Genomic DNA, 27,179 nt, shown 5'->3' with positions numbered 1-27,179 from the left:
AACAGCTATCGTAAACTCCAGCCTGTCTAAGAAAAGAGCTGCTCTTCTCACTGTTTCTCCACCCTCCCTGCTGGAATCAGCTTAAAGTCAGAATGTTTTGGGGTTGGGAAGGTTGGAAGGGACAGAGAGATCAGTTTCAGAGAAATTCCACAGGTCTTCTTTTTACAGTGAATGTACTCACAGTGGTGTGTTTTAAAATGTCAGGATGTGGCTTCAGCTTGTTTACTGCAAAGGAATAATGCACAGTTTTATGAACTTTAAAAGACAGCGGAATTGCTAGCACATCTGGAATTTGGAAGAAGGCAGGACCTCTTTCTCTAGATTGAGAGGAATTAGATGGACTTTGTATTGGGAATTGAAGAAAGGAGTGCTGTGAGTGAGGGGTAAAAGAAAAACATTGGGTGGGCAAGGCAAAAAGAGCAAGTGGGGAGGATGAAGCATGAAAATCGCTTGTGGGGGATTCTAGTCAAGCCAGTGGGATCCTTTATCTACTCACTGCAATGTAGTCAGAGTCATAGGATTTTATCACATGAAAAATTGGTAGTTTAAATGATTATTATCTCATGAAAATTGTGCAATCGTGATTAAAACGTGATCAACATTTTCACACACAGTGAGATAAAAGAACCATTATCCCAGGAACAACCAGGCAATAAACAGCAACAAATCATTCACGGATTGGTTTGTTGCTGTTTATTGCCTAGTTATTCCTGGGATGATGGCAATTCAGTCGCTTTTCATCTTGACTTTGTGTGAAAATCTCTATCTCTATTGAGCGATTTTCACTGGATATTCCCTGGATAATGGCGGTTTAATCATGATGTCATGTGAAAATCTTAATTGCAAATGCGTGGTTTTCACTGGATAATCACCGTTTATACTTCTAATTGTCCCCATGTGATAAAGTCCCTACTCATGGATGGAAGGATGAATGCATTCCCACTCCTTTGTTGCCTTCCTCTCAAATATTGGGATGCCATGAACCCGAATGCTTATTTCTCTGTGGATTCTCCCAGATCAGGCAAAGCAGTCTAGATGTGGCAGTATTTGTTTGCCCTTTTATTTTATTTACAGTATTTATTTATTTATTAAAGGAGCCAAATGACATTCTGTCAATCACATGATTGTTAGAGGAAGTTAGAATTATCTCTAGCAAATGGACATTTCTGAGTCCAAAAAGCAGCTTAATTTGCAGGATTTCCTAAGATGTTGTTTGATTATCTCTATTCAGTATCTTCAGCAATCTGTTTTTCCTCTCAGCCACACTTGAGTTTAAATCCATAAATATGTATATATTTCCCAACAGCTAAAAGAACAGAGAGAAAAGGAGCGGCGACAAAAGAAAGCGAAGGCTGGTAGCATTTCCGAGGAGGGAGGAGGAGAATTTGATGATCTTGTGTCGGCACTGAGGTCAGGCGAGGTGTTTGACAAGGACTTATCAAAGCTCAAGCGCAACCGTAAGCGTTCAGGGAACCAAAATTTGGAGACAAGCCGGGAAAGGGCAGTGACAAAGCTCAATTACTGAAGAAGAAGGATGTATAAGTAAGAGAAGACAAGGACTGTTGCCACAACAAAGAGTGAAATGAGAAGATGGAGAATGGCTAGTGTTGTTCCCACAAATCTGTCTAGCCCATGGCTTTGTTTACTGTTTCCAGGATGAACATTGCTCTCCGGTCTTGCTCTTTCCCCTATTTACATAATCTAGAATGGTTGTAAAAGTGCCTCTTTAGAACTCAAGGGATTTGTCTCTGAGATGCTTCTTAGGGTCCATGGGTTTGCTTCTCAGCATTTCCCCTGCAAGTTAAGTTAGGTCCTATTTGGGCCTTCTGCACCAAATAGCTATGGGATGGGGAGAGATGAAGAAAGAACATGGCTTATTCTGTGCCAAAGTGTATGCATTAAAAAGAGCAGGGGGGGGGGGAGTTTTCTGTCTTGTTGAAAAAATGCAAGATAGTCTCAGGCTGGTTCTGAAACATCCTCTTGCCCTTCTGTTACAGTTTGGGTCAATCTTCAGGAATGAGTGAGGGAGTAGTTCCACAGTGTTGCAGTTCTCTTCTTCCACTGGGTTTACAAAAGGCCATTGACTAAAGCGTGAGAAATGTATTTTTTTAAAAAAAATAAATAAATCTCAAGGACAGTTATTTATGGCCTGCAATATGCAAAGCAAGTGTTGTCATGTCAGAGGAAGTCGATAGAGCTGCTCTCCTTGAGGGAAGGATAATTCGTTTGCAGAACTCAATTTTTTTTCCAGGAACCATTTGAGTCTTCCGGGATGTGCCGAGTCTTCAGGGATGTGCCAAAGTGTGAGAATATGGGAAAGAGGGAACCCTCTGATAAGAATAAACACAGTTGAGCTGAGCCAGATCTGTTGTCATTGCTGACCAAGGTGGCAAGAAAAGATTGGGAGATAAGAGTAAGCCCTCACCAAATCCGCATGATTTTGGGTGCACAATAAAATGGTTACTGGAACTGACATAGGTGGGGACCACCCTCTTTCAAAGACCAATAGAGTTTGTCCAGTGGTTGGCAGCTTTCATAGTTTAGTAGTCATAACTCTGTTGGGATGAACTGGAGATTAAATTTTAACAGGATGGGCTTTTAAGATGCACCCCACTTCATTCTGCAAGAGTTATTAATGATCATAATAATGCATTGTGGTAGTAGGTAGCTAGGGTATTCAAAGGCTTTTCTATCAAGAACGAAAAGACGGCAAAGAGAAGATTGATATAAGGGGAACCTAAGGTGTGTTATGCCATTGGGTCTTCAAAAGAGTTCTAGGAATCACAGGTGATTAATCCAAACATAATTTGTAGCTACACAGATCTAAAGCACAACACAAACAGAGAGAGACAGACTACTAATATCTTCTGGTTTTACTCCACTTTTATGGGCAATCAGCAGTAAACCTGCATGGTGTAAGGATTTTTTAGCTCTCTCCAACTATTAACAGTTGGTCATCATCTTTCATCAGATAAAAATAGGAAATAGCAGTGGAGTAGGCATGAATACAATGACGGACATTAAAGCCACATTCCGGAATTAGAACTTCTACATGAGTGGAAGTCTATAGGATGACAAAGAATCCAGAGGAAGCTCAAACTACCATTTTAACTACTTGTTTTTCTTGAATCCCAAATGTTATTTGGATGTTAAACGAGAGCCTGCAGAGCAGCAAAAACTGTGTATCTTGAACACTGTCACTTCCATCTTCTTCTCAAATGATATTAGAAAATTGTAGAGGCAGGTGCTGGACAGACCAATGCTCAATACTCTGATGATAAACAGAAATGAAAAATATATCTTAACTTTACATTCTGTGTTTTGAGAGTCCCAGTTATGAATTTTCCTATTAATGGCATTCTGGAACACAGATGTGATTTATGCCTATGGTAAAAAAAACAAAAAAAACAACAATGGTCTTGGAAGAGCTCAGCACATTGCTATCCATTTAGAATAGCTTTCTTCCCTTCCCTTCTTTCCCCTGGAGGCTTCCTTTGAAAAACAGCCCCAGTGCAAAAAGACTCAGGTGCTTTTAGAAAAGGACTTTGATTTCAAAGTTTACAGCTTTTATCCTTCAGGATATTTTATCCTCCACCCTGATGATAAAATAGATTTTATAGGAAGAATATGTAAATGCTGTTTCTAGCTCCTTGCTGCACTCTGTAGTTGAGATGTAGTATTATGCTTTATATACAGTATTGCACTGCAGAAGCCATATAAGACTGAAGCAATATGCTCCTGCTGGGAGACAAGTGAATCTAGTTTGTGTAAACCGCAGATCCCAACAGATCAAATATTTCAGAATGTGAGCTTTGTGTATTGTAAGGTTATATTTCCTTTCTTTTTTGTTTACCTCTCAGCAAGAGATTACATACAAGAAATAAAGCTGAACTCAGAGGTTTGAATGCAGAAAAGGTCCAGACCTTGGAAAAATTCTCTATTTATTTATATGTAGTCATTCTACAACTCCTACAATTCTCCAGCCATGACCATAATGACTGGGAGATTCTGGGAGCTTTAGTTCAAAAAATGAAATTCTTCTAAGCTATTATATGAATGTGTTGTTATCTCTTGCTGATGCTATAACCATATCCTCCTTTGAGGAGGGCATTGTGAGGTCCAGGAATATGGTGGCTTTTGTCATGTTGACCTCTTGTCACCCCCACACATTTTAGTTGCAGATAGCCTTGGTTATAGGCACCAGGGGGTTTGGTTGGAGGTTCACTGGCATGAAGCTTCAATTTTAAAAATTCTCACTATAAGTTGCCCAATTTAACAACAGGCTGGAGAATCTGAAAAGGCTGCAAGTCAATTCCCATAAAGGTCTAGTGAGAGCTTGGAAAAATTACTTTTCTGAATGAACTACAGCTCCCAGTTATTCTTTTTAATAGGTTCCAACCAGCATGACATAGGGCAGGCATCAATACTGGTTGGCCTCAGAAGAGCCTTAAAAGAGTGCCAGGTGCTGTTGGCACATGTAGGGCATATATGTGTGATGCCCTATATCAAACACTTTTTCATCAAGGTGAGGTGAAAGAGAAGAGACATGTGATAACTGCAGCCTGGTATTTTAATAAATCATCTGCTCTCTGGCTACCTAGTATATGATAGGCTTTTATTTCTATTATCAGTCACATGAAAAAACAAACCATTGCATAGCTTTATATATGTTCTGCAAATGTCATAGCAATCTGCATCATAACAGCTACATTTGAGATCCAAAGATGGAGTCAGGCTATCTCTGCAAGTTTAATATAGCAATTATATGTCATACTAGTTTACTTTAGAAATTAACTCATCATCATGTTAGTTTCTAAAGTGATATTCCATATGTTCATGTAACTGTTACCATCCTATTGCACCTTAGATAGGTTTACTATAGGTTCTGTAGCACATGCAGAGCTTGGAAAGTTAGTTTTTAAAAGTAATACATTCCATTTAAGTATTTCAGCATTTCAAAATTAGCTCATTGCTGGTGCAGTATTGAAAAAGTCATTCATTACATTACCTGGCATACTGTTTGTGACATTTTTATTACTTGGTCAGGTTTTTAAATAGGAAAAAAAACTTAAACTAGTATGAGAATAACATAAAAACATCAAAAAATGCCAAAATACCACTTTCAAAAAGTGTAAAGTAGCTTCACTGTTCCTTATGTTAGTCTGAAAATTTAATATTACACATTCATTACACCCTTGTTATCAAGATATAACTCATTGCAGATAACTACATTACTTGTAACTCCTTAAGCATGTATATAAGATAAGACTGTAACTGCACTAACAACAGAATTCATTCTTTTAGTAAGAAAGAATTCTTAACTGGGAAAATATCATAAGCATTAACAGCTTATGAAATCAGGCAGCACCTTGCAGCAATTTGTAATGCATGTTTCAGATCATTAGCAATCATAGAAGCAGTTGCAGCTGAGTTCCAAGATTCAGAAAGACTATAACACTCTTGTGCTGCTAAAGTTTATTCAGAAGTAGATCCCACTGATTTCAGTGGAATTTCCTAGCAAATAAATATGATTAAGGACTGCAGCCGCTCTCTCTCCAGTACATGCAGCCAAGCTGAGTCTAGCATTTTGAGATGCCCAAAGGATTTCCCAGTTAATGTCTCAACTGTTCTCTCGTTATACTCTGAAAGCATTGCTGCCAGGTCAGAATAGCATATATTGACAATTTAGGAGTGCCTGTAAGCCCAAAGAACAGAGTAGAAGACCTGGAAAAGGTCCTGCTAAATAAAAATAAGTATATAAGACAAAACCATCCCCTGCCTCCTGTGGCCATACTGAAAGCTCTTTAATCAGACTCTGTAACCTCCTTTTTCTTTCTATAAACCTCACCTTTTAACTGAGTTCAGTACAAAGCATTTTTTAAAAAAACAATTGATTTGCTTATTCTTAGAATGCATGTGCATACATCTCTTCTCCCTCATTGCCATTATCTGAACTAATCCTTTCAAAGTCCGGACACTTCCTTTATTCAGTGATCTCATAATGGCACACTTTGCTTACCCGTAAGATATATTTTTACATTACCTGCCTACGGGATCCTCCAACCTGGAGGCAGACTGTATCACATGGATCTTATGAATATATACTTGGAGGAAAGTGGGGAGGGAATCACAGGAACATCTGGGTAGGTCCCTTTAGCCAGATGCAAAGCAATTCTGTCATCCTCTGAGGTTCATGAAGAGGCCTCAGGGTAAGGTTTGAATGTGTAGAGGTAAGAGGATTTCTGCAGTACAGGAAAATGATTACTGCTGTATGATGTGCTGCCCAGCTAAAGGCTTCCAAATGCCCCATTGTTTAACAGTGCTTGAAAGCAGCAAGTCATGTCCCTTTCCAAGCTGAAGCAGTTTGACAGACCCTATAACTCCTTAAAAAGACTGCACGTCCTCCCAATGTACTTTGGCCACGGATTTGGTATCAGACACAGGGAACAAAGGCAGGAGGTATGATTTACCATCATCCCCACACCAGTTTTGGACAGATTTTTTTTTTCCAAGTTGTAGCCCGACTGCAGCTGAAAGAGGGCTGTTTCATGAGTTTTCATGAAGGGATGAGTTGAGTTGTACAGTTCTGTTATGTACATGATGTATGCAGTTCTGTTTTTGTTTTTGTTTTGTTTTTAAAAAAGAAATGTTTTAATAATTAAAAGTATACAGATTTAGGAATGTTTTAGGGGGGGAAGGAACCTGTAAATGCCACACCTCTATTTATTTTGCCTTATTTTAGTTTTTGTATATTGCTAATTTTGTGTATACACCGCATACATGCAGCCATGACTATTGAGACTTCACCAGGGCATTATGAGCAAGTCGAATGCTGTACTGGGCACCTCTGGGACAGGCTAGGCAAGAGTTGGGTACATTTCCTTTTACTCTTATTACACCATGACAAGACCACATTTCAATCAAAGGGCAAGCTACTCTGCTTACAAGGGCTTTATTCCACCCCCCCCCCCCCTCAGCATACCAAGAGTGGTTAACTTCATTAGCTGCACATCAAGTCCAAAGAGTGGGCCAGAGCCAGTCAAGCAAACATATGCAACTTTTCAGTGCCTTGGTGTGGAGAATAGTCAGAAGAGCTAAAGGAAACAGGCAAACATCCACACAAGAAGAAAGAAACATGTATGTAAAGGCTGCATCTCTGATTTTTCCAGTACAATTAAGATTTCTGTTTTCCCCAGAGTTTGACAATGTTTTTGGACTACAGGTCCAACAGTCCCCCAGGCTTAGAGGGATTCTGGGAGTTATAGTCCAAACCATTATTCTTCAAGGAACATAATGTTTGAGCCATACCTGTGGGATGCATGCACGTGGACACCTTTTTATGAAAACTAAATGATTTTGGCTTAAGTAATACCTCGTGCACAAAATCAGTAACATGCATTAGCTTGGCTGTTTTTTGGTTTTTGTTTTACACATTTCTACATGGAAAATCCTCATGCTTCCCTTTTAAGAGATAACTAATCTGCCTTAAGCAATCTTGGTATGTGGAGCCTGGACAATATCTGTGCCTGCAACTGCTAAGAAAAGACCTACGTAACTCTTTCAGGGGGTGGGTGGGGAGTCCGTCTTGCTCCTCTAATGCTTTGGTGTCTCCTCATTTGTTGGTCAATTTAAAATTATAAATGAATTAAGTGTACAAAACCTGTAGCATCCTTTTTATCTGCACCTTTTTATAAGAATATAATGTAATACTAAAAAAAATTAAAGATATATTGCCCCTACTTCATTCTGCAGATGAATTTTGTTAGAGAAGCTGAACATAAGCCATCGATGCCAGTATTTCCTGACTGACTGTTCTTCCTTTCACAGCTTCATGCATCCTCTACCTGCAATGAATCAATATCTAAACTCCTAAATAAAGGTGAGGTGGGAAGATGTTAGCTTTTAGGTGATTCTGTCTTGGTTGAAACACCTACTACAGTATTTTGGAAAAGACCACAAAGTCCCTTACAACTCCTCTCTGTTTACACAGAGCAATTCTAGTGTGGAATGGTAGGTTCAGCTTCATAGTCTCTGTCATCATGCAACCAAACAAATCTGGGACTTGAGTTCACCATGCTGTCACTGATAGCTATTCTACGTCCCAAATAATAGATAAGCTGGAACTAACTACAATACAGGCATTCTCCTTCCCTTTTTCTTTCCCTCCTTCTCCCCTTCTTCTCCTTCTCGAGAAGATTTCCTAGTGTACTGTAGCCCTCGTCATTGGATCCTGATCCATTTGTATAGACTTGTTCTTAGAAGGCTGGAAGAGTAAACCTCATCCTGTATCATCAATCCTGCTCTCTTAATGTATCTGAAATCCAAGCTACATCTTGTGATCCTCCTATAGCACCATGATTTCCAACCAACATGCATACCCATCCACCTTGGTAGAGAAAAGAATATACCTTTTCAGGTTAGCTTCAGCATGCACCAATATACTACACATTCTATTTTCCAAATGTAGCAGTCTGGGGTTTCAACCACAATCAATTTGGCAAACCCACTCACTTTATACCAACAGCCAAATCTCAGTAGTGGGAATCAGTCAATGCATGTCCCAGCCATTGGCTGCAGGGCTTGAAAGGCGAAACTCCAAACCTTCAGTTTTCATAAACAAGCTCATTTCTTTATGCAGATGCTGCCAACTCCTAACTCTTCTCCATTAATCTTACCATCACTCACATCCCAAGAATGGGTTTCAATAGAGGATGTGAGAAGAGAAGCTAGAGAACTGAACTGAGTGCTACAACCATGTGAGCTTTCTAGGTTTGGGCCCAAACCAGAAGTGCCTAGATCTAAATCATTTACAAAAAATTGAGAGCCAAAGAATAAATCAAATAATATTCTTTTCAAAACCAGAACTGGACTACTACCACTTTTGTTTTGTTGGATTTTTTGGTAGTCATTTACACCTATGCAGGCTCCCAAGGCTAGAGATTTGGCCCTGGACTTGTCTCAGTTGCCCATCTTGCTAGAGATGCAAAGCAGAGAGTTTCAAGTGATAACATTCTGATCCCTGTTATCTTCAGGTGTTTTTTTAAAAAGGTAAGAATCAGGTCTGGGACCCTAAAGCACTGTAGCTATGATAAGACTCCCATACCAGATGAGACTGATCGCTGGCCTGGAATACTCTGAAGGTATTCTTTTAAATGCTAAGGATATAAAACGTGTTTCCAAGAGGAAGAATCTTTACAATATGAAGAAACATTTTTCAGACATAATAAGGGTTATGAAAGGGTCATCAATGGGACTTTCTCCACCTCTCCATACTTGTATTGCTTACACTCAATTGTAGCAACAATACTGACTTAGTGTACCTCTTTTGGTTTTTTTGTTTGATTGAATGTAAGTTTTAAAGTAAGTGTCCCATTTTTCTGCCCCTAGAATCTCCAAGGGTAAAATAATGACCCCCCCCCCCCAATTCTGTGGCCACAATCCTGCTTTGGGAGATACAGCTACAATAGTTTCCTGTCCAGCCTAACAATCCACATGTTCTCAGCCACAGCCCCCAAAGCCAACCATTGCCAGGTTAGTGGGCTGTGGAGGAAGCAGCAGACAAGGGTCCTGCTATTTTCCTATGGCTAGATGCACAGCAATGCTCTGCAGGGAACTCCAGGGATCCTGCAGAGCTCCCTGCAGATGTTGTTATTGCTATGTATCCAGCTAGAGGATGCAAGCTGGATGCTTATCTGCTGCTCTTTATCTTCCCACCGACCCATACACTCCAACAGACCTGGAAATGCCCAAGCTCAGTGGCATACAGCTGAGAAAAGGTAGTTCTTGAGGACGGTGGTTGTGGTGGTTGGCTGTTGTGAAGCTGAGAGAAAATGACAACCAAAAAAACACAAATGATAATTCACCATCAGGATGCCAGTCACTGTTTCTGTTGTTCTTAAACAGTGTGCGGAAATGGGGACGGGGGAGGAAGGCTACAGTCCATTTAATATATGAACTGTCACTCCTGGAGAGGCAATTTTTTAAAACAGAAATGGAGGAGAGTTCCACGGATACCATGAACAGTCAAAAAAGACAAATAAATGGGTCCTAGAAAAAATCAAGGCTGCATTCTCCCTAGAAGCCAAGATGTTGAAACTGAGATTGTCATACTTTGGACATATCCTGAGAAGACGTGACTCACTAGAAATAATAATAATGCTTGTTAAGGTAGAAAGCATTGGGAAAAGAGGAAGACTACATTTTGGATAGATGGATAGACAAGGAAGCCACAGTACTGAGTTTGCAAGACCTGAACAGTAGTGCAGATTATGGTGACATGGAGGTCTCTCATTCTAAGTCGACTTGATGACCATTATCAGCTACAAGATTAGCTGTAAAAGCAATCACAATGGCTGTGTGTGGTCTCCAGGGCCTCAGTTTGTCCACCCTGCCTTAGTAGGAAGTTTATCAGCTGAAGCACCTGATTTTCACTGCTCTTTGAGAGGGCTGCAAAACCAGGTTGCAGCTCTACATGTAACAGCAGTTCCACATTTTTCCCATCCTTGATGAAGAACTAGCCAAAACCAAACCTAGCAGCCAGTTCAGTCCTGATTTGGTGTATAAGACCCCTGTGGCTCTGTAATAAAATAAATAAGTAATAAATCAAAACACAATTAAACAAGCAATCATATCAATACCCTCCATAAAAAGATCTTTCTGCACAACTAAGTCATTAAGTGACTTTAAATAGAAAGATCTATACTTACTGGCAAAAAAAGTGGAAAGGAGGCAGTTATCTGTACACTGTTAGAATCCTAACTAGTGGAGATGAACTAGAAAATAGGTGTTATGGTTATAGTTATGGGATTTATCATAGCACAGTGAAAATGCTGGGAAAGGGTAAAAGCAGCACATGAGAAAAGGTATGAAAAATAAGACACGTGCATGGAGGGATGAATGGATACTAAGCAAGAAGTCCATGTGCTTCTCCCAGAATCAGAAGTACCATGCTTCTGGATAATAGTTGCTGGGGGGGAAAGCAGGTGTGGTCTTTTGTCATCATGTTCTATTTGTAGGTTTCTCAAAACAAGCTATCTTGTGAGAAATTGGACAGATAAGTCTAGGCTAGCTATGCTTTTGTTCTCATCCAGCAGGGCTTAATTTCTTATATGATGGCATTAACCAACTCCTTTCAGGATTAATGGGATATGTGAAAGAGGGGAAGTGAGTACCTTTACTTTTCAGACATTGGTGTGGCAATATTCTGCAGCCATCCTGTTGCTGTGAGAGTATGAGGCGTTCCACTGCATTTCAAGAATATTCCTGTACCACTATGAGGTTTACCTAGACACTTGCTTTTTCTGCCAGGCGGACTAATCAAGCATTGCCTGAATTCTCTATGAACCCAAGAAGTATGGAGACTCTGGCGGCATTTTGCCTTTTCCATTGACCACAGTTAGTCTGAAAGGCAGGCAGCATGGAGTCTCTTGCACTGCCAGTCAAAATAGGAGATATGGGACTTTGTGGGTAGCAAGAGTTATCACCTCACTTCAGCTCTTTATTACTTTTATGAAAGATGCCCTTCCCTTTCCTTCTGAGAGCTGATCTGTGCCAGCAACCAATCCACCACACAGCTACAATAACTTCTAATATTTCTCTTCTGTACCATGTCTTAGCCATAGAGGCACAGTTTATTGAAGTTTAAGACGGGGCAGGGGGAGAAGGGTATTTGCTAGCCTAAGGTAATGGACGTAAGCCTAGAGGTCTATAAAATGAAACTAAAGAGCTGTTTCCAAAAAGGAAAATATATTTTTAGTTTTTAAAATGCAATATCCATGCAAAATACTAAAGGAAACATCTGGCTATTTACCTAGTATGGTTTGAGTCAACAACAGTTCCAGAGAGCTGTCAACTGTATTTTTTACAAACCCACTAAGTAGTTATTCTAGTGATTCATCTGCAATGCTAGAATTAGTCTAAAATATGAACAGGTATGAAATTGTTCATTGTGAGCATAACCAGTTATGTTTCATTTTGGTCAATGGCAAGAATTATTCCATGTGTCACTAAAATATGTCTGCTAACATTTTGTTGTTAGACTCACAATCAGAGTTGGAAGGGGCCCTATGCATTGTGTGCCTCCTAGTCATTTGTGACTTTATAGAATTATAAATCAGAAGTTGGAAGAGACCCCACTTTAAGATAACCCTATCACAGAGTTTTCTTGGCAAAGTTTGGAAAGGGTATGCTTTTGCCTTTCTATGGCACGTTACAGACCGCCCAAAGGGGCAGCCTCTATCCGGCCCTTTCCCTGCCGGATCGGGGCCTCAGCTGCCACAGCGGCAGCCTCTGAGGCCCCGATCCACCACTTTCCAGGCCGCGGGGAAGCAGCAAAAGGCCGCTTCTCTGCGGCCTGGAAAGGAGTGTCCTTGGGGCTTCATGCAGTGGTGGGGACGTGGAGAGAGGCTGCACCAGCGACGCAAATCCTGGAAGGAGCTCCAAAATGGAGCTCCTTCCGGGGCCGCCAAAAGAGTGTTTGGAGGGGGCGCGGTGGTAACGTCCCCATGGCGGCGTCCGTGTGCATAGGGTGCCGCCATTTGGTATGTCCTCAGGACGTACTTTATGCCTGTTTATAACGGGCCTCTGAGACTAAGAGAGTGTGACTTGCCCGAGGTCACCCTGTAGATTTCCATGGTTGAGCAGAGATTCGAACCCTGGTCTCCAGAGTCATAGTCCAAAGCTCAAACCATTACACTACATCACACTGGTTCTTGCTGCTGGCACCTCTCTCTTCTCATAGAGTGGATAATACTAAAAAAAATAACATATGTACTGCAAAAGCTACTGATGCTGGAACATTCCTTCAGCGGTTCGTTTGTCTGTTTCTCTTGCTGTAGATAATGAAATATATTATTTACCAGCTCATTTCCTATTCCCTATAATACATTGGCTGAGATCCTTCATTGAGGTTGCGTACTTACATCCAAGGATATTAAAAAAACTGGCAAATGTAATCTCAGAGGCAAACACTGTCCCCCCATCTTCAAAATGGGGAAAAATGAGAATCCCAACAATTATCACCCAGTTAGTCTGACATCAATACCAGGAAAGATTCTAGAGCAGATCATTAAACAGAGAACCTGTGAACATTTAGAAGGGAATGCCATAATCACAAAATGTCAACATGAGTATCTGAAAAACAAGTCATGCCAGACTAAACTGATGTCTTTTGAGAAAATTACCAGCTTGGTAGATGAAGGGAATGGTGTAGACACAGCATATCTTGATTTCAGTAAGGCCTTTGACAAGATCCCCCATGACATTCTTGCAAACAAGCTAGTAAAATGCGGCCGAAACAATGCAACTGTTGGGTAGATTAGTAACTGGTTGACCGGCCGAACCCAAAGGATACTCAGTAAAGGCTCCTCTTATTAATAATAATAATAATCATCATCATCATAATAATTTATATTTCCCGCCTCCTCCTGCGGATTGAGGCGGGATTATAGTTTCCTGTGGCACCAGAGCTCTCTGACAGTGAAGGCTACAATGTCTCACAAAGCTACAGTTCCCAGAATTCCCTAGGATTGAGCCAGGGCAGTTAAAGCAGTCTAAAACTGGAATATTTCTGCAGTGCATAGCATAGATTCATGGAGGTACTGTCCCCCAAACTGAAGACAAATAAGAGTGGAGGAGCTGTAAATGGAACCGCACTCAGAAGAGTCTTCACAAGTGATCTAACCTGGTTACTTCTGACCTCTCCCATGTTCATTTTTTCATCCATCAACAAAATGGACATATAAATGCACACAATAAATGAGTCCAATACCCTTGAACTGTTCACAATTGTTCTTTATTATAAAAAGAGTAGAACAGTGTATGCACACACCCATCCCAATACCTCCATAAATCTTGTTTCTAAATAATTCTGACCCAACACATGCCAACATGTAGAGCCAAGAGGTTGTTATATTGTGCTCTGTTTTGGCACTACAACGTTTTTAAAAACTCAGTCCACAAAGGGATAAAAAAAAAAATCTTGCCAAACCCATAAGCATGTAGACTAATCAATTCATTCACAGGCAAACTTAAGGACAATTTCAGTTTTCAAAAGCTTCCTATCTACATACCCTGTTATGAATTACTGCACAGATTTTGCAGAAATCAATACAGCATATTCAGAGCCAGCATTTTAAAAAACTTCTTGATTTTAAGCCCTTTAGAATGAAATCATGCCAGTGCATTTAGGAAAGAAATGAAAAAGGCTTGAGAGAAGAAAATTTTCATAGCTTACAAAAAAAGGGGGGTGGGAGGGGGACTATTTCATATTTGGTAGATTGGTCTTGGTAGTTTCATACCCTTTAAGTTTGTAAGTGAAATATTGCTCAAGGTATAAAAGCCAAGCCAAACCAACTATCTTACCAAATAAAATTCCTTTTAATACTAACTTCTTATAGGAGTTGAGTATTATTCTAACATCCCAAGACCATTCTGGCTTCCTGCACCAGAAGACCACTGTCTATCACTGTGAATGTGCTGAAACAAGCCCCAGCTGTAATCTTGTTCCGCTGATTAGTTTCATAATATGATACATAGAATACAGTTATGGCAGATCCTGCAGATTTTTAATCTCATAATACGCTACCTGGAGTATTTATTTTCTGATGCAGCAGTTTCAGGACACCAGCACCTGAGTAAGAAATGCAAACTACATTACCTTGTGTCTAACTGTGGCTTCGGACAATACACTTTTTCTTACACAGAAATAACTATTGCATACTATGTTGACCACATAATGAATGCCCCCATGGTAAAAATAGCACTTCGGCTGCTTTACATCATCTTCCCTAATGTGAAATCATTACTGTACAGGTAAAATACACATAAGTGCAAAGCAGCAATAATTCATTGCCAGTAAATGAGAAAAGCAAGCACCACTGATGGGGCTCAATTCAAAGACAAGTGAAATTAAAAAAAAGGATGGGGTATTTTTCCCAAAGGTGTGAGCAAAGTAGGTCACATGAGCCCCCTGTCTGCTTTTCTCGTCTTTGACTCCCCAGATTCCCCCTTTTCTGGCCAAAAGAAGAGAAAAGACACAAAGAAATTCCCTTCAAGAGTGGCAATTCACCTTTTACGTGGGTTCCAAAGGCCATTTGTACTATTTAAAATTTAAAAACCGGTTTTTCAAAGCCAGAACTTACTTCTGATCATTCATGGGGTGTTTTTAAAAACATTCTTGGCTTTGTGAGGCCTTCTGATATTACTAAATGGCAAAAATTGAACCATACCTAAAACCAGTTGCCTGCCCATTTTATTATTTTCTGCATTCTATTTGGTTTCCATCTACCTTACATTTTGTTAAAGAACCATTTATGCAACAAACTTTGTGGACTTGGTGGATACAGGAAAGCTACAGGAAAAGAGATTCCTCCTCAACATTAGGAAGAACTTCCTGACAGTAAGGGCTGTTCGACAGTGGAACACACTCCTTCCGAGTGTAGTGGAATCTCCTTCCTTGGAGGTCTTTAAGCAGAGGCTAGATTGCCATCTGCTGGGGATGCTTTGATTTGGATTTCCTGCATGGCAGGGGGTTGGACTGGATGGCCCGTGCGGTCTCTTCCAACTCTATGATTCTATGATACTGTTGGTCCAGCTAGTTAGAGATATCAGGAACACCTATATAGATAGATATAGTTCTAAAGCAAGCTGTAAATAATCAGGTCAATATTTTCTTACAGCACTATTTCAGCAACTATGCAGTTGTCCCAATGCACCAAAATATGCAAAAAGGAGAAGAAAGGAAGCCAACAGGTGGTATAGCGTTGCATTCATAGGCCCAGTACAGGCAGGCCGTTTGCACTGATATTATGTCTCGATATGGCGCACCATCCATATGCACCAAGCCTTAATATCGGCGCCTTTATGTCACAAGGCTGCTGTCTTGTCTATACGGGGCACAGCCTCATGACGTAATGGCGCCCGAGCGCCCCTGGGTGGAAGAGACATCATAGGACTGTGTTGCAGCCCTTATGATGGCGCAAAAAGGAGCCACCCAGAGCAGCTCCCTTTGGACGGTGCATTTGTGCTGCAGCATACAGATGCTGCAGCTCATATGCAGGGCTTACAAGGACAGCTTCTAGCCACCTGTCTGTATTGCCCCAATGCTTCATGTGTGGGTGGGTTGCTGCTTAAAATTTGAACTGCATCTATAGGACAACAGCCTTAGATTATCTGCTGCACATAGCAATTAATTTAGGTAAGGAAGGGCTTAAAACTGCATCCTGGAATGTTGCTTTACCCTACAAAAACCTGGGAGGAAATCTGTGATTGTGAAATAGCTATGAAGTATAAGTTAGGGGTGGGCAACTACAAGCAGGACATGGGCCATTTTTCCTTCTTGCAACCACCTGGTGGGCTGCAACAGCATAAAAAGCCATTTCTGGGTAACTTTTTAGCTAACTTTTAGCCAATCTGCCCCCCACCTGGTTTGTTTTGGGGAGGTTTGAGGGACCAGGGCAGTTAGAAGAGCAAACTGTTGCCTTTTAAGGCAGTTTTCATGAGATCTGGGGTGCAAAAAACCCCTGAAGTTTTAAAGTGGAGGGGTTATCTGGAGGGGCTTCTGGGCAATACCACGGGCTGCATGTGGACTGTGGGCTGCACTTTGCCCACCCTGATATAAGTGCACACAAAGGCAACTGGAAAGTTACAAGGTCAACTTCTCTGCCCAATCTAATGAAGTGGGAGTTGAGTTTCCTTCTCATTCCTTTCTTGTGTCCAAAACTTGAGGCATTCTTCACTACTTTTTGTCTCTTAACACTAAACATTCCCTGCAACCTAATTTGAAAATCTGAATGAAATTCAAAACATAACCTAGGAGAATAAGCAGGAACGTGGTTGCAAGGCTTAAAACAAAACTTCAGCCATATCTTTTAACCATGTCCAAGAAAGAAAAGGACATGATTTTAAATTTTGAGCTTTTAAAAATTATAACTTTTCAATGGCAACTTTTTAGGGGACTTTTTACTGAAGCTGAAGCAATAATTCAGTCTCTGTGCATGTAGAAAAGGGGACAGATAATGAAGGGAGGGGTGATCAGGTGTGAGCCTGAGAAGCAACACATGTAGAAGAGGAGGAAAAGATGCCCTTTCATCCTATGTCCTCTTGAATTTTAAGGCAACAATGCTCAAAATTAACTTGCCAATGCAAAATTGCTTTGGGTTGCATCTGAAAGTCCTTACATACAAGAGCATTCTTAACCAAACATTGGAATAAACTAGATTAGAATATAAATATGAATTTTTGCAAAGTGATTAAAACTGTGAGGTTCTTGTTTTGTTACAATTCTAGTGAACACTACCATGAAGTACATGGCAGGCAAAAACACAGAAGAGACTCCAGATAAAAAATTGATAACATTTTGAAGAAATGGCAGAAAACCACTATAGGAAAGGTTTCTGCACAAGAAGTATGTGCAGCCAAACAGAATACTCCTTTTAGTATCTGCAAATGAAAAATAAGTCTAGCACTTATAAAGAAGATTGTTTTCTAGAAAGGCGGCATATTAGAAGGAAGTGAAATATTTAGCTATGCTAGGCACAACTCTGCAGCCAATTGTTTGTGCAAGATGTGTCCCATAAGTACTTGTCACCATTGGGAATCTAAAGACTCAGAGCACACAATTAGGAATATGTTTTGTGTATCCAATATACATTTCACCAGTTGGATACAACAGCTTTCCATCTTCAAAAGTAAAACTGAGGATATGCTCGCTGACAGCAATTCTGTGTGGCCACAAGGTCTGGAAAGTGGTCAGATGGCTCACAGTTTATATTTTCCAATGTTAGACCCATATGTGTTATTGAAAATCATTGACGACCCATTAAAGATTTCTAGCTACCGCTAAATTTATTTCCTCCTATTCCTAATTCTACATCAGATTATTCTGATGTATATTCTGTTGTGCAAGTGTTTTGTTTTAGTGCAGATGAAAACAATGACTCTGAATTCTGAAATGGCAGCCTTGTAAGAAACTAGAAAAGTGATTGTGCTCTATACAGCCTACATTCCAGCAAGCCTAAAAGGTAGGAATTTAGAAACTATTGGAAGGCTGCTCTATGAGATGATCCTAACATAATTCAATACAGACAAGTTATTTAAACAGCTGTCAATCCAGTAGCAACAGAGTGGCAACTCAAATTGTGCTCGATTCCTACTGGTTGGAACCCCAATTCTTAGTGTGTGAAAATGATGCTGTGTCATGCAGATGGCACTTGGTTCAGAACCTTTAGCCTCTGTCTTTAGTTCCTGTGGAAATCTCCCCTTTGTCCTCCTTCCTTGCTGAGCAGTTTCACCTCTTCAATGACCATGTCGTGAGTGACAGATTTGCACATATCATATACTGTTAAGGCAGCTAGACTGGCAGCCATCAAAGCCTCCATCTCCACACCCGTTTTACCGTGGCTGCAGCACAGAGCCCGGATCACCACAGCATGTTTGCTCTGATCCAGACTCAGATCAACTTCCACCAGATTCAGTGGGATGTTGTGGCACAGTGGGATCAGCTGACTGGTCACCTTGGCTCCTTGAATCCCCGCTATCTGGGCAACTGTCAGCACATCCCCTTTTTTTCATTTGGTTCTGCTGCACCAGGTTAAAAGCTTTCTCACCCAAACGGATCACAGCACTAGCCACTGCAGTCCTTTCTGAGTCTGGCTTCTTGCCCACGTTCACCATTGATGCACGGCCCTTGTCACTAACGTGGGTTAGATGATCAGAAGCACCAAGACATTTGGCAGCTGGAAGACACATCTTTTTCTCTGCTTGGTTATTCACCATCCCAGAGTGAAGGCCTCTAATCATACAAGGAGTCTGCTTGGATAGAAGAATTCCTGTCCAAAGGCACTTTGTGTCTAAAGTGGAGCTCAAGATTTTTTTGGAGAAGGAAACTGCTACTGAGCTGAGCTTGCTGAATTCCTGCTGCAAGCTGTCGTGCTGAACAAGAACCTGGCAAGGCATCATGTCCTGTAAACACATTTTTCTTAAATGTTTTCCCCATCTGTTTGGATAAACCCCTTCTCAGAGTCAACCAGTGGCTAAGACTCTGGTCGCAGTCACTTGAACTTAGTTGTTTCTGCAGGGGATCTTGGAGCAATGGGAATGACCTCGATGTTGCTTCTGGGGGGAAAAACAACAAAAGAAGAGTTTTAGCTAGCTAGCTAGAAAGAAAAACAACACTAGTGAATTTATGCAGCATTCTGTGAAACCCTGTGAAGCATGAGGGATATAGAGAAAAATACCTTACTTTGCCATGGCTTTCAGCAATTGTTAGAATGCAATTGTCTGGGGAAATGGAAGTAAAATCCAGAGAACTAGCTGCAGTAACTTTCATGAGGGGCAGGATTTTGTTAGTGTTTCTCAAACATCATTTCCCTGTGTCACATGGCAATTTGCAATTGGAAAAAAACATACTGGTGCTTCAAATTAAGTTTCATACAGGATTCATTCAAAGAGAGAAAAAGTCAAAATTCACAATGGGTTTGTGTAGGCTCACAACACACCTTAAATTGCACCAATTCTGCAAGGGACCACAGCAGAGGATTACATAAATACAACTGCATCTCATCTATTTTGTGTCAGATTTATGGATACTTAAACCATTACAAAAACATAGTAGTTTATCATCTGTTATCACTGAAAACTAGAAGTATGAAAGGTAAGCCACCCCCTCCCCCCCCCAACACTAATTGAACAGGCTCTGGTGCCCCTACACAGCCATTCCATGGCTTTGTGGGAAGTGGACAGGGTCATAGAAGCATTTCCCCAAAGCCACGTGCAAAATGATGTCGTCAGTGCTGAGATCAAGTAAAGTATGAGGACCTAGCAAAACACACTTCTGTGATGCTGCCTGCTCCCCATGAATTAGAGAATAGCTGTGCATGTGGGACAGCCTTCAGAGGCTGTTCAGTAAGTCAGGAGGTGGTGTATGGCTCAGTCTATGCATGTCTGTGGACCTGCTATGCGATGGTGAGCCATACTGGAGTGAAACCTATGCCATATTATTTTTCTCTTTAAAAGAACTTTCTCCATAGTCATGAGAATCATTATTTTCTGTTTGAAAAATTGGAAGAAAGTAGTTGACGCGGGAATCCTAAATGCTCAACTGAGCCACTGTAGACCTACAGAATCAACTGCTGAATTATAAGCTACAGCTTCTGTAAATGCCACTGATTCAGATGGTCTATCCCAGTAGGGATGAGCCACTGGATTTAGGCCCAACAGACATTATGAGCCATGAAGCAAAGGGTGGCTTCTAATCCATGCATGGCTATAAACATACATAAAAGTAGCATAAAACATACATAAAACTAGCTCCCTGCACTTTCAAATGATTGAAAACATTATAGATGTAAATTACAGAGCCATTTTAAGTGCATCCAGGCAGTGCTTGCACCCAAAAAAAGATTCTGACCTTGAACTATGTCCCCAGGAAACACTCAGAGAAGGACAATCAGGATGGGCTTTGAAAAATAAGCTGTTAATTTAACTCAGAACTCTTAACCTGTGTCAAAATTTGATCACAAGCTGCCAAAATTCCTGGGTTTTAGAGCCTTGGTTGCTTTTTTTCTTGAGGTCCAATGGCAGTCATGGGTGTGGCCACCCACTTGCTGCCATGTGTCCCCTACTTAATTGGCCTGACCCTATTCTCTCTCTCCTTCACTTCCACTAGCTTTCATTGACATTAATGGAGTGTTTTTGAAAACTTCACTGCAGCAAGGCAGGGTTGGTTTTTTGGGTGAGAGGAGGTGATGTGTGTCACAGTGTTGGGAAGCCCTATTCCAACACTAATTCCCTCCCAAATCCCTCTCCCTTTAAGTTTTTAAAAGCCTTTAATAACAGCAATTGAGTTTTGTTTTTGTTTTTTTTTAAAAAAACACCTCAGTCCAAGTGGGAAGGTAAAGAAATCTCTTATGGTAATCAGTGATCAGAGATAAGAACAGAGAAGCAGTTGAATTGGATGAGAATCTCTCATGGGCCACAACAGTATTTCATGCCAAGGTTTTCCCATAATTGTTGCACCCCACAGGCAGATTTACTCCTAAAATGGCTGATTCCCTACCCATAGCCATTCTTCCTTCCCTAACAGATTCTAAAATTCAGGAATGGGTGTATCATATTGACAAGCTCCCTCTTTCATAGCAGTGTCTCATTAAATCAAGCAGGAACTAAATTGAAGAAATTTCATGACTACTTTAGTCCTTTATACGACTCTGCTCTCAACATCTTCATTTGGACTAGCTGCCAAAGCTTCAAAGCAGGAATAATCTTTTCCTTTTTTGAGAACCTGAAGGGGGAATGGACAAGCAATTTAAGTGACTACAAGAAAGGAGCATTTCTTGCTGCAGCTTGCTAGCTCTTGCTGTATTAACAACAGACACGTCATGCTTGGAGCTTTGCTGCTGCAGGCTCAGATTCCCTCAGTGACACACATTGCCTTTGCTCTGGCTGGGAGATTTGCCAGCTTAAGCTCCAAGTCCACTGGGAACTGAACCTCTCTGCCCTTCTTATTAATCCCCTGGCAGTGGTAATTCTGAAGTTCAGTGCCAAGGACCAAGTCAAAAGGAGATTGTTAAACATAATGGAAGCAATTCTCTTTATGAGTGAGAGAAGAAAAGGGGGGGGGGGGAGATATAAAGAGGTAGCCAAATCTTTCTCTAATGAGGTGTACCTTTAGGAAGGTTAAGCACAGTCTTCTCCTCCTTCTCCTTTTGCTTCACTATGAAGATTCTGTTCCTTGAAAAGCCCTATTTTATTTCTAGAATTTGAGAGACAACCCAAAACAGCTCAAAGCACAGGCCAACTATATCATGAGGCCGCTTCCAACTATAAGAGTCTGTGCTTCTATGAATATTGTATGGTCCTTCCAATACACTGGACTCCACAGGTCTAAGATTAAAATTTAGTTTCAGGAAGGAATAGATTAAGGCCTCCAACTAGGCTAAACTCCTCACCATTTATTGGACAGCATAACAGGTTACATGTGTGCTGGTATTCTTTATAGTTCTTCACATCTCAAAATACATAATGGTTTGTTTCTCCTGTCCCATGACTCAAGAGGAATTGATTGACATCTCAGCAGTGGAGGAAAAAAATTAAAATACTAGCTACTTTGCATAAGTAAAGATTATTCAAGCCACAAGGGACATGGAAGGCTGCCTCTGTGACTGCACAAATGCAGACGGAGAAGGAACTATGGCATATGAAGTAAGCCAATGTGGGGGTTCAGTCTATGATTCAGAAGACAATGTCTATTATTTATAATCAGATACCGCTAGTTCACAGACATGTTTGCATTGATGTCAATGCTGCAAAAGCCTTTACTGAGTACATTTTTGTTGTTCATATCCTGCCAAACTTCCCACAGTGACAGTGAAAGAACATGCCTCAAAGGAGAAAAACAACAACCTGAGACCAGACTACAGAGACCCCTGTTAAATTGAAGCAATGAAGGGGAGCATGGCAATATCTTAGACAGCAGAACAATGCAACTATTTCTTTGTATAGCATTCATTTGGTATGTTGTGGAGCCTACATTTCCTCAACCTCTCCTTGGTGGTCTCCACCATTTCCTTCTGCCTCTTCACATGCTAACTGGGTTCACTGAAACTATGCAATCAACTTGAAGCCCAAATTAAGAAGCTGTTTTCCATATGCCCCCACTAGTCTGTGTGTCATGATGAAGCTGGCTCCTAGCTCAACTCTGGTAACAAAGACCATGCTGTTTTTGTACTGAGAATGCCAGTGGTTAGTTTTCTCAAGATGCAGAATGCATGCTTGTCAGACTCAATCTAGTTCTTAGCAATGTAACATGCTGAAGGCAGCCAGATTGCCATTCCAAAACCAGCTGGAAGGATCCCATCTTCGCATCTAGCTTCCTTTGCTCTCCCCCATGTGTCTTGTTCAATTACAAGCAAGCCCCCAAACATATCTCAACAGAGCACCATTGGGATGGTTACTGGTTTACCACTTAGTTCTCTACTGCTGTGGAAATGTTGGTTGTTAATTGTTCCTGTTTCTCAAATTATCCATACCCAAGCTACACAATTCTGACAACACATCTAATTTTAAAGCAGTAAGAACTCAGAGAAAAGGAGGCATGATGAGCTCCTCACCTGTTAACTGGGGAGGGGGAGAGAGAGCGCAACTGGCTTGTGTTAGTGGAATGAGGAATTTGCTCTGAACTTTAAAAGCTATATTTCAGAGGCAGTGACTGGCAAAACCACCTCTGAGTACTTCTTGTTTAAGAAAATGCTATAAAATTCATGGGCTTGCCATAAGTAGATAGGCAATTTGAAGGAACATACACAGTCACCAACAGGATTCAGCATCTTGAATAGCTTCTTTACAGTTCATACAAATACTCAGGTTCAGATTCTTCATAAAATGCACCACCACTGCTTAACAGCTTATAAACTTCCATAATGTTGGACAACTAGATTGAGAGTTCAGTTTTAAGTTGATGTGAACAGCCCAAAAGACTGAGGATTTCATCAAATTGGCAGTACAGTACTGTATATTCTCTCCCCCTCTCCCTCTTTAAGTATTAGCTCTTCCTCTAGGTAACATAGTGTCACATTACACTTTTATATAACTTAAGTTCAATGCCTCTTCACAGGCAAATGTAAAAGAAGCATTATGGTAGAGTTTATTACGTACTGATTGGTCACCCACCAATGAGGATCATTGGTCTGTTCTTCATCTGGGAAATGTTGAACATGCCTTGGAACAAAAGAATAAACAGAAAAGAATCAGAGGGTCCTGAAGTCTTAAGTCATCTAGATGCACTACCTTTTGATCAGAAAAGGTATTTAGAAGTGCACAGCTGAAAAAAACACAATTTATCCTTATACAGAGCCTCTTCAGCATTTTTTATCAATCAGATAAAAGTAGCTTTAGTAAACAGAACCAGACTACAATGCCATTACAGGATACACAGTTAGAGCCTTCTAATTGTGTTGGCAGGTGGATTTTTATCTACTTGGCGATTAGCAAGAATTCCTCCCAATTTATTAATAACAACAATAAAATGCTTCCTATCCCAGCTCCGAGGAGAAGGAAAAAAGATAAGTAGGAGGATAATTTTATGAAGCTCTGTACATTTTATTGTAATACATAAAATACATCCTGGGCTCAATTTTTATTTTAAATTCTGTCTTTCACACCACAGCCTGATTAGGCGATCTCAGGGTTCAAGTGACAAGAAAAATCCTGCCTGCCTACAGTCTGCCTGTTCTGTTTCTGGGATATCCAGACAGGTCTCATGTGCTGTGAAACTGTTCATGTCTCCATGTGGAAGTTCACCTTACTGTTCAAGGACCATAGCAACAAGAGTAAGGGTTTTTGGGTTGCAGAATTTTGGTAGGTCTTAAAGCTCTGCCGATTCATCAAACATAGGGCAAATCAACAGATAGGCAGATTCAAAACATTTTCCAAGTAAGCAGAACAGAGCTCTGTTTTCCTGGCAGAATGGCACCCATATAATGGTCAATGTGATTTTACCAATCCACTTTTTTAGCCTTTGATCAACAGTAGTACTGCCATCTCTTTGGGGTGGAGCAACTAGAATAATAGAGAATTTACAAATGCAATGCTTGCCACAATTAAAACTTTCAAAATGTCACAACACTACAAACCATTTTTTGTTGTTGTTGCCAGACAGGATAAAAAACTTTTTTTAAAAAAAGGTACAAGCATAACACACGAAACAGACCACCCATGTTTCCCCCCCTCTATTATAATGTTTATAATGCTTGCTTTTCTCTTTCTTCTTTTTTAGAAGTCATTATTTCGACCTATTCTTAAGATTTTCATTAGGTGGTTGTGCCTGTTAACTGGAAATCTTTGTCCCAGACAAGGGATAACAGAATTCTCAATAAGTTTAATAGAAGATTGGTAACAATAAGATGATAGGGAAAGATGCAAAACTGAAGCTGCTACAGAGACGGATTACATGTTAAATTGAAATAACTGTGTACAAGTGCAATTATTGTTGTGTTGTATTTGTCAAATCTATGAATTACAATTTAAATAAAAAAAGCAAAAAAATGGCGTGAACAGTTGCCATTTGTTACAAATAGCACACAAAAGGATTCCACCAGGCCTAGCCTGAAGAAGAGCCCTCCCTCCGGTCCATCTGCCTTGGTCCAGGCCTCAGAGGGAGAAGAATGCTGGACCTGATCCCCTCCCTCCCTCACCATTCCCTTCTCCTTTTGTGTCGTGTCTTTTAGATTGTAAGCCTGAGGGCAGGGAACTGTCTATTATCCCCTCTGTTGTAAGCTGCTCGGATTCCCAGTGATTGGGCGGTATATAAATAAATTCTATTATTATTATTATTATTATTATTATTCTTTCATGTTAAAAATTAATAAGACCCGAGAAGAGATGGATAAAATAAATGACTTACCGTATATACTCATCTATAAGTCTAAACAATTATGCCCAAAAATTGACCTCAAAATCCCAGTTTGACTTACTTACGAGGTAAATAAGTGTGGTAATGTGATAGCAGCTCTCTCAGATTTCCCCATGCGGTTGTCGAGTATATACGGCAATTCATATATTGTTACAGACTTGGGCACTCCATGTACAGTACAGCTTATAGTTGTGGGAGACTATAAAATACCTGCGTGTTGCTTCTTTTTCCGGCCAACAGCTCCACCAATAATTTGAATCAATTCTTCTTCTGAGGCATTAGATCGTAGGTGATCCCGCAAGGACACTTCTGAGTTTCCAAAAAGGCACACCTGAAACAAGGAGAAAGAGGATGAGAGGGCTAGTAGAGAAGAAAGCTGCAATGTTTGCATTAAGAACTATGTACCTATGGCACATCAGGTATAATCAGGATCACCTAGTGCATTCTTCTTTTCTTTTCTGCTGTTGTCTGATTGTGTCTTCATTTCATTAAACTGATACTCTTAGGGACAACTTCCCATTTCTCCATGGACTCCAAGCTTTTATCTCTCTTAATCATGTAGCATCCCAAGTTAATCTTTTTAAGTCTATATGGAATCCTTAACATGAAATTCCTTTTTCCTAAATAACTTTTGCTGCTTAATCAAGCAATATCTTTCCCTCAGTATCTAACAGAGGAGAGATTTACACAACATGGCTTGTTTGCACTAAAGTAACACTACAACAGGAATGTGAAATGGCTGCCCCTCCAGATGTTGTTAGATTCCAACCTTTTTGTTTGTTGGTCCATATAATCTTTCAACGACTTGTAAATGTTTTTAATGTTTTAAGATGATAAACTGTTTAACTGCTTTTTACATAATTTTATATTTATCCACTGGGCCCTTGATATCCGCTGGGGTTTGGTTCCAGGACCACCTCCCCCCCATGGATGCCAAAACCGATGGATGCTCAAGTCCCATTATATACAATGCATATAAAATAATATCCTTTATACAAAACAGCAAAATCAAGGTGTACTTTTATAATTTTTGGCAGGGGAGAAGAACATTTTCAAATCGTGGCCGGCTGAAACCACGGATAAAGAATTTGTGGACATAGAGGGCCACCTGTACTTTTAGCACAATTTTTCTATACAGCAGGACTTTGATATCTGTGGGTCTGGTAACCACAGTTTCACTTACCCACGTCCAAGAGAAAAAAAGGTTTCTCTAGGCATCTTTAGGTCCTCCACTGCAAACTTATGGTCAACTACCACCAGAATATAGGGTTTGCCATTATCCACAATTTTTGCTTCCTGTGGTAAATCTGGGCATATCCCCCCTGTGGTTACAGGGGGTTGTACTGTGATTTTTAATCTATATTGTTTTAGGTATGTCGTTAGATGCCTTGAATCCCACTGTTGGGTGGAAGGTGGAAACAAATGAATAAAATAACAACAACAACTTCTCAAACAATATCGGTGGCTATGACTCATAGGAGCTACAATCCAGCAACATCAGGAGGCCACACATTAACCACTAAGTAATAGAGAAATGTTTATGAAACAGTTACCGCCAAATCCAGAAGTCTCCTAAATGCTTTGAGCCCAATTAAGCAAGGTAAATCCTCAACAGGGGATTTGTATATGCAATTGAAATGAGACAATCCTTCCTTCAACAGCTGTGTTGACAGTCCATGCAATGTTCACTTTGAAAAGACAGCTGACAACCTACCCCTAACCTAAGGTGAAAGGCTGCTTCACAGAGACACCTGAACTCCCAGGATCTCCA

The 27,179-nt window shown here is 40.5% G+C and overlaps 2 protein-coding genes across 4 annotated transcripts in view; one reads left to right on the top strand and one right to left on the bottom strand.

Moving 5' to 3' along the window:
* Window positions 1–6,631, top strand: part of DAAM2 (dishevelled associated activator of morphogenesis 2) — a 311,847-nt gene extending 305,216 nt beyond the window's left edge. For all 3 annotated transcript variants that reach the window (XM_042452668.1, XM_042452654.1, XM_042452662.1), the window contains one exon: window positions 1,307–6,631. In XM_042452668.1, the coding sequence (XP_042308602.1) occupies window positions 1,307–1,525 (219 nt within the window). In that variant the 3' untranslated portion in view covers window positions 1,526–6,631. The remainder of the gene's footprint in view (window positions 1–1,306) is intronic.
* Window positions 6,632–13,773: 7,142 nt separating this feature from the next.
* Window positions 13,774–27,179, bottom strand: part of MOCS1 (molybdenum cofactor synthesis 1) — a 48,204-nt gene continuing 34,798 nt past the window's right edge. Inside the window, 5 exon segments of the mRNA XM_042461058.1 lie at window positions 13,774–18,566; window positions 18,568–18,870; window positions 18,872–19,113; window positions 23,668–23,715; window positions 25,619–25,739. Of these exon segments, the coding sequence (XP_042316992.1) occupies window positions 18,237–18,566; window positions 18,568–18,870; window positions 18,872–19,113; window positions 23,668–23,715; window positions 25,619–25,739 (1,044 nt within the window). The 3' untranslated portion in view covers window positions 13,774–18,236.

This window comes from Sceloporus undulatus, chromosome 1 (genome assembly GCF_019175285.1).
Source record: "Sceloporus undulatus isolate JIND9_A2432 ecotype Alabama chromosome 1, SceUnd_v1.1, whole genome shotgun sequence".
In the NCBI taxonomy this organism is placed as follows: domain Eukaryota; kingdom Metazoa; phylum Chordata; class Lepidosauria; order Squamata; family Phrynosomatidae; genus Sceloporus; species Sceloporus undulatus.
This window is presented reverse-complemented; position numbering and strand designations above follow the sequence as displayed.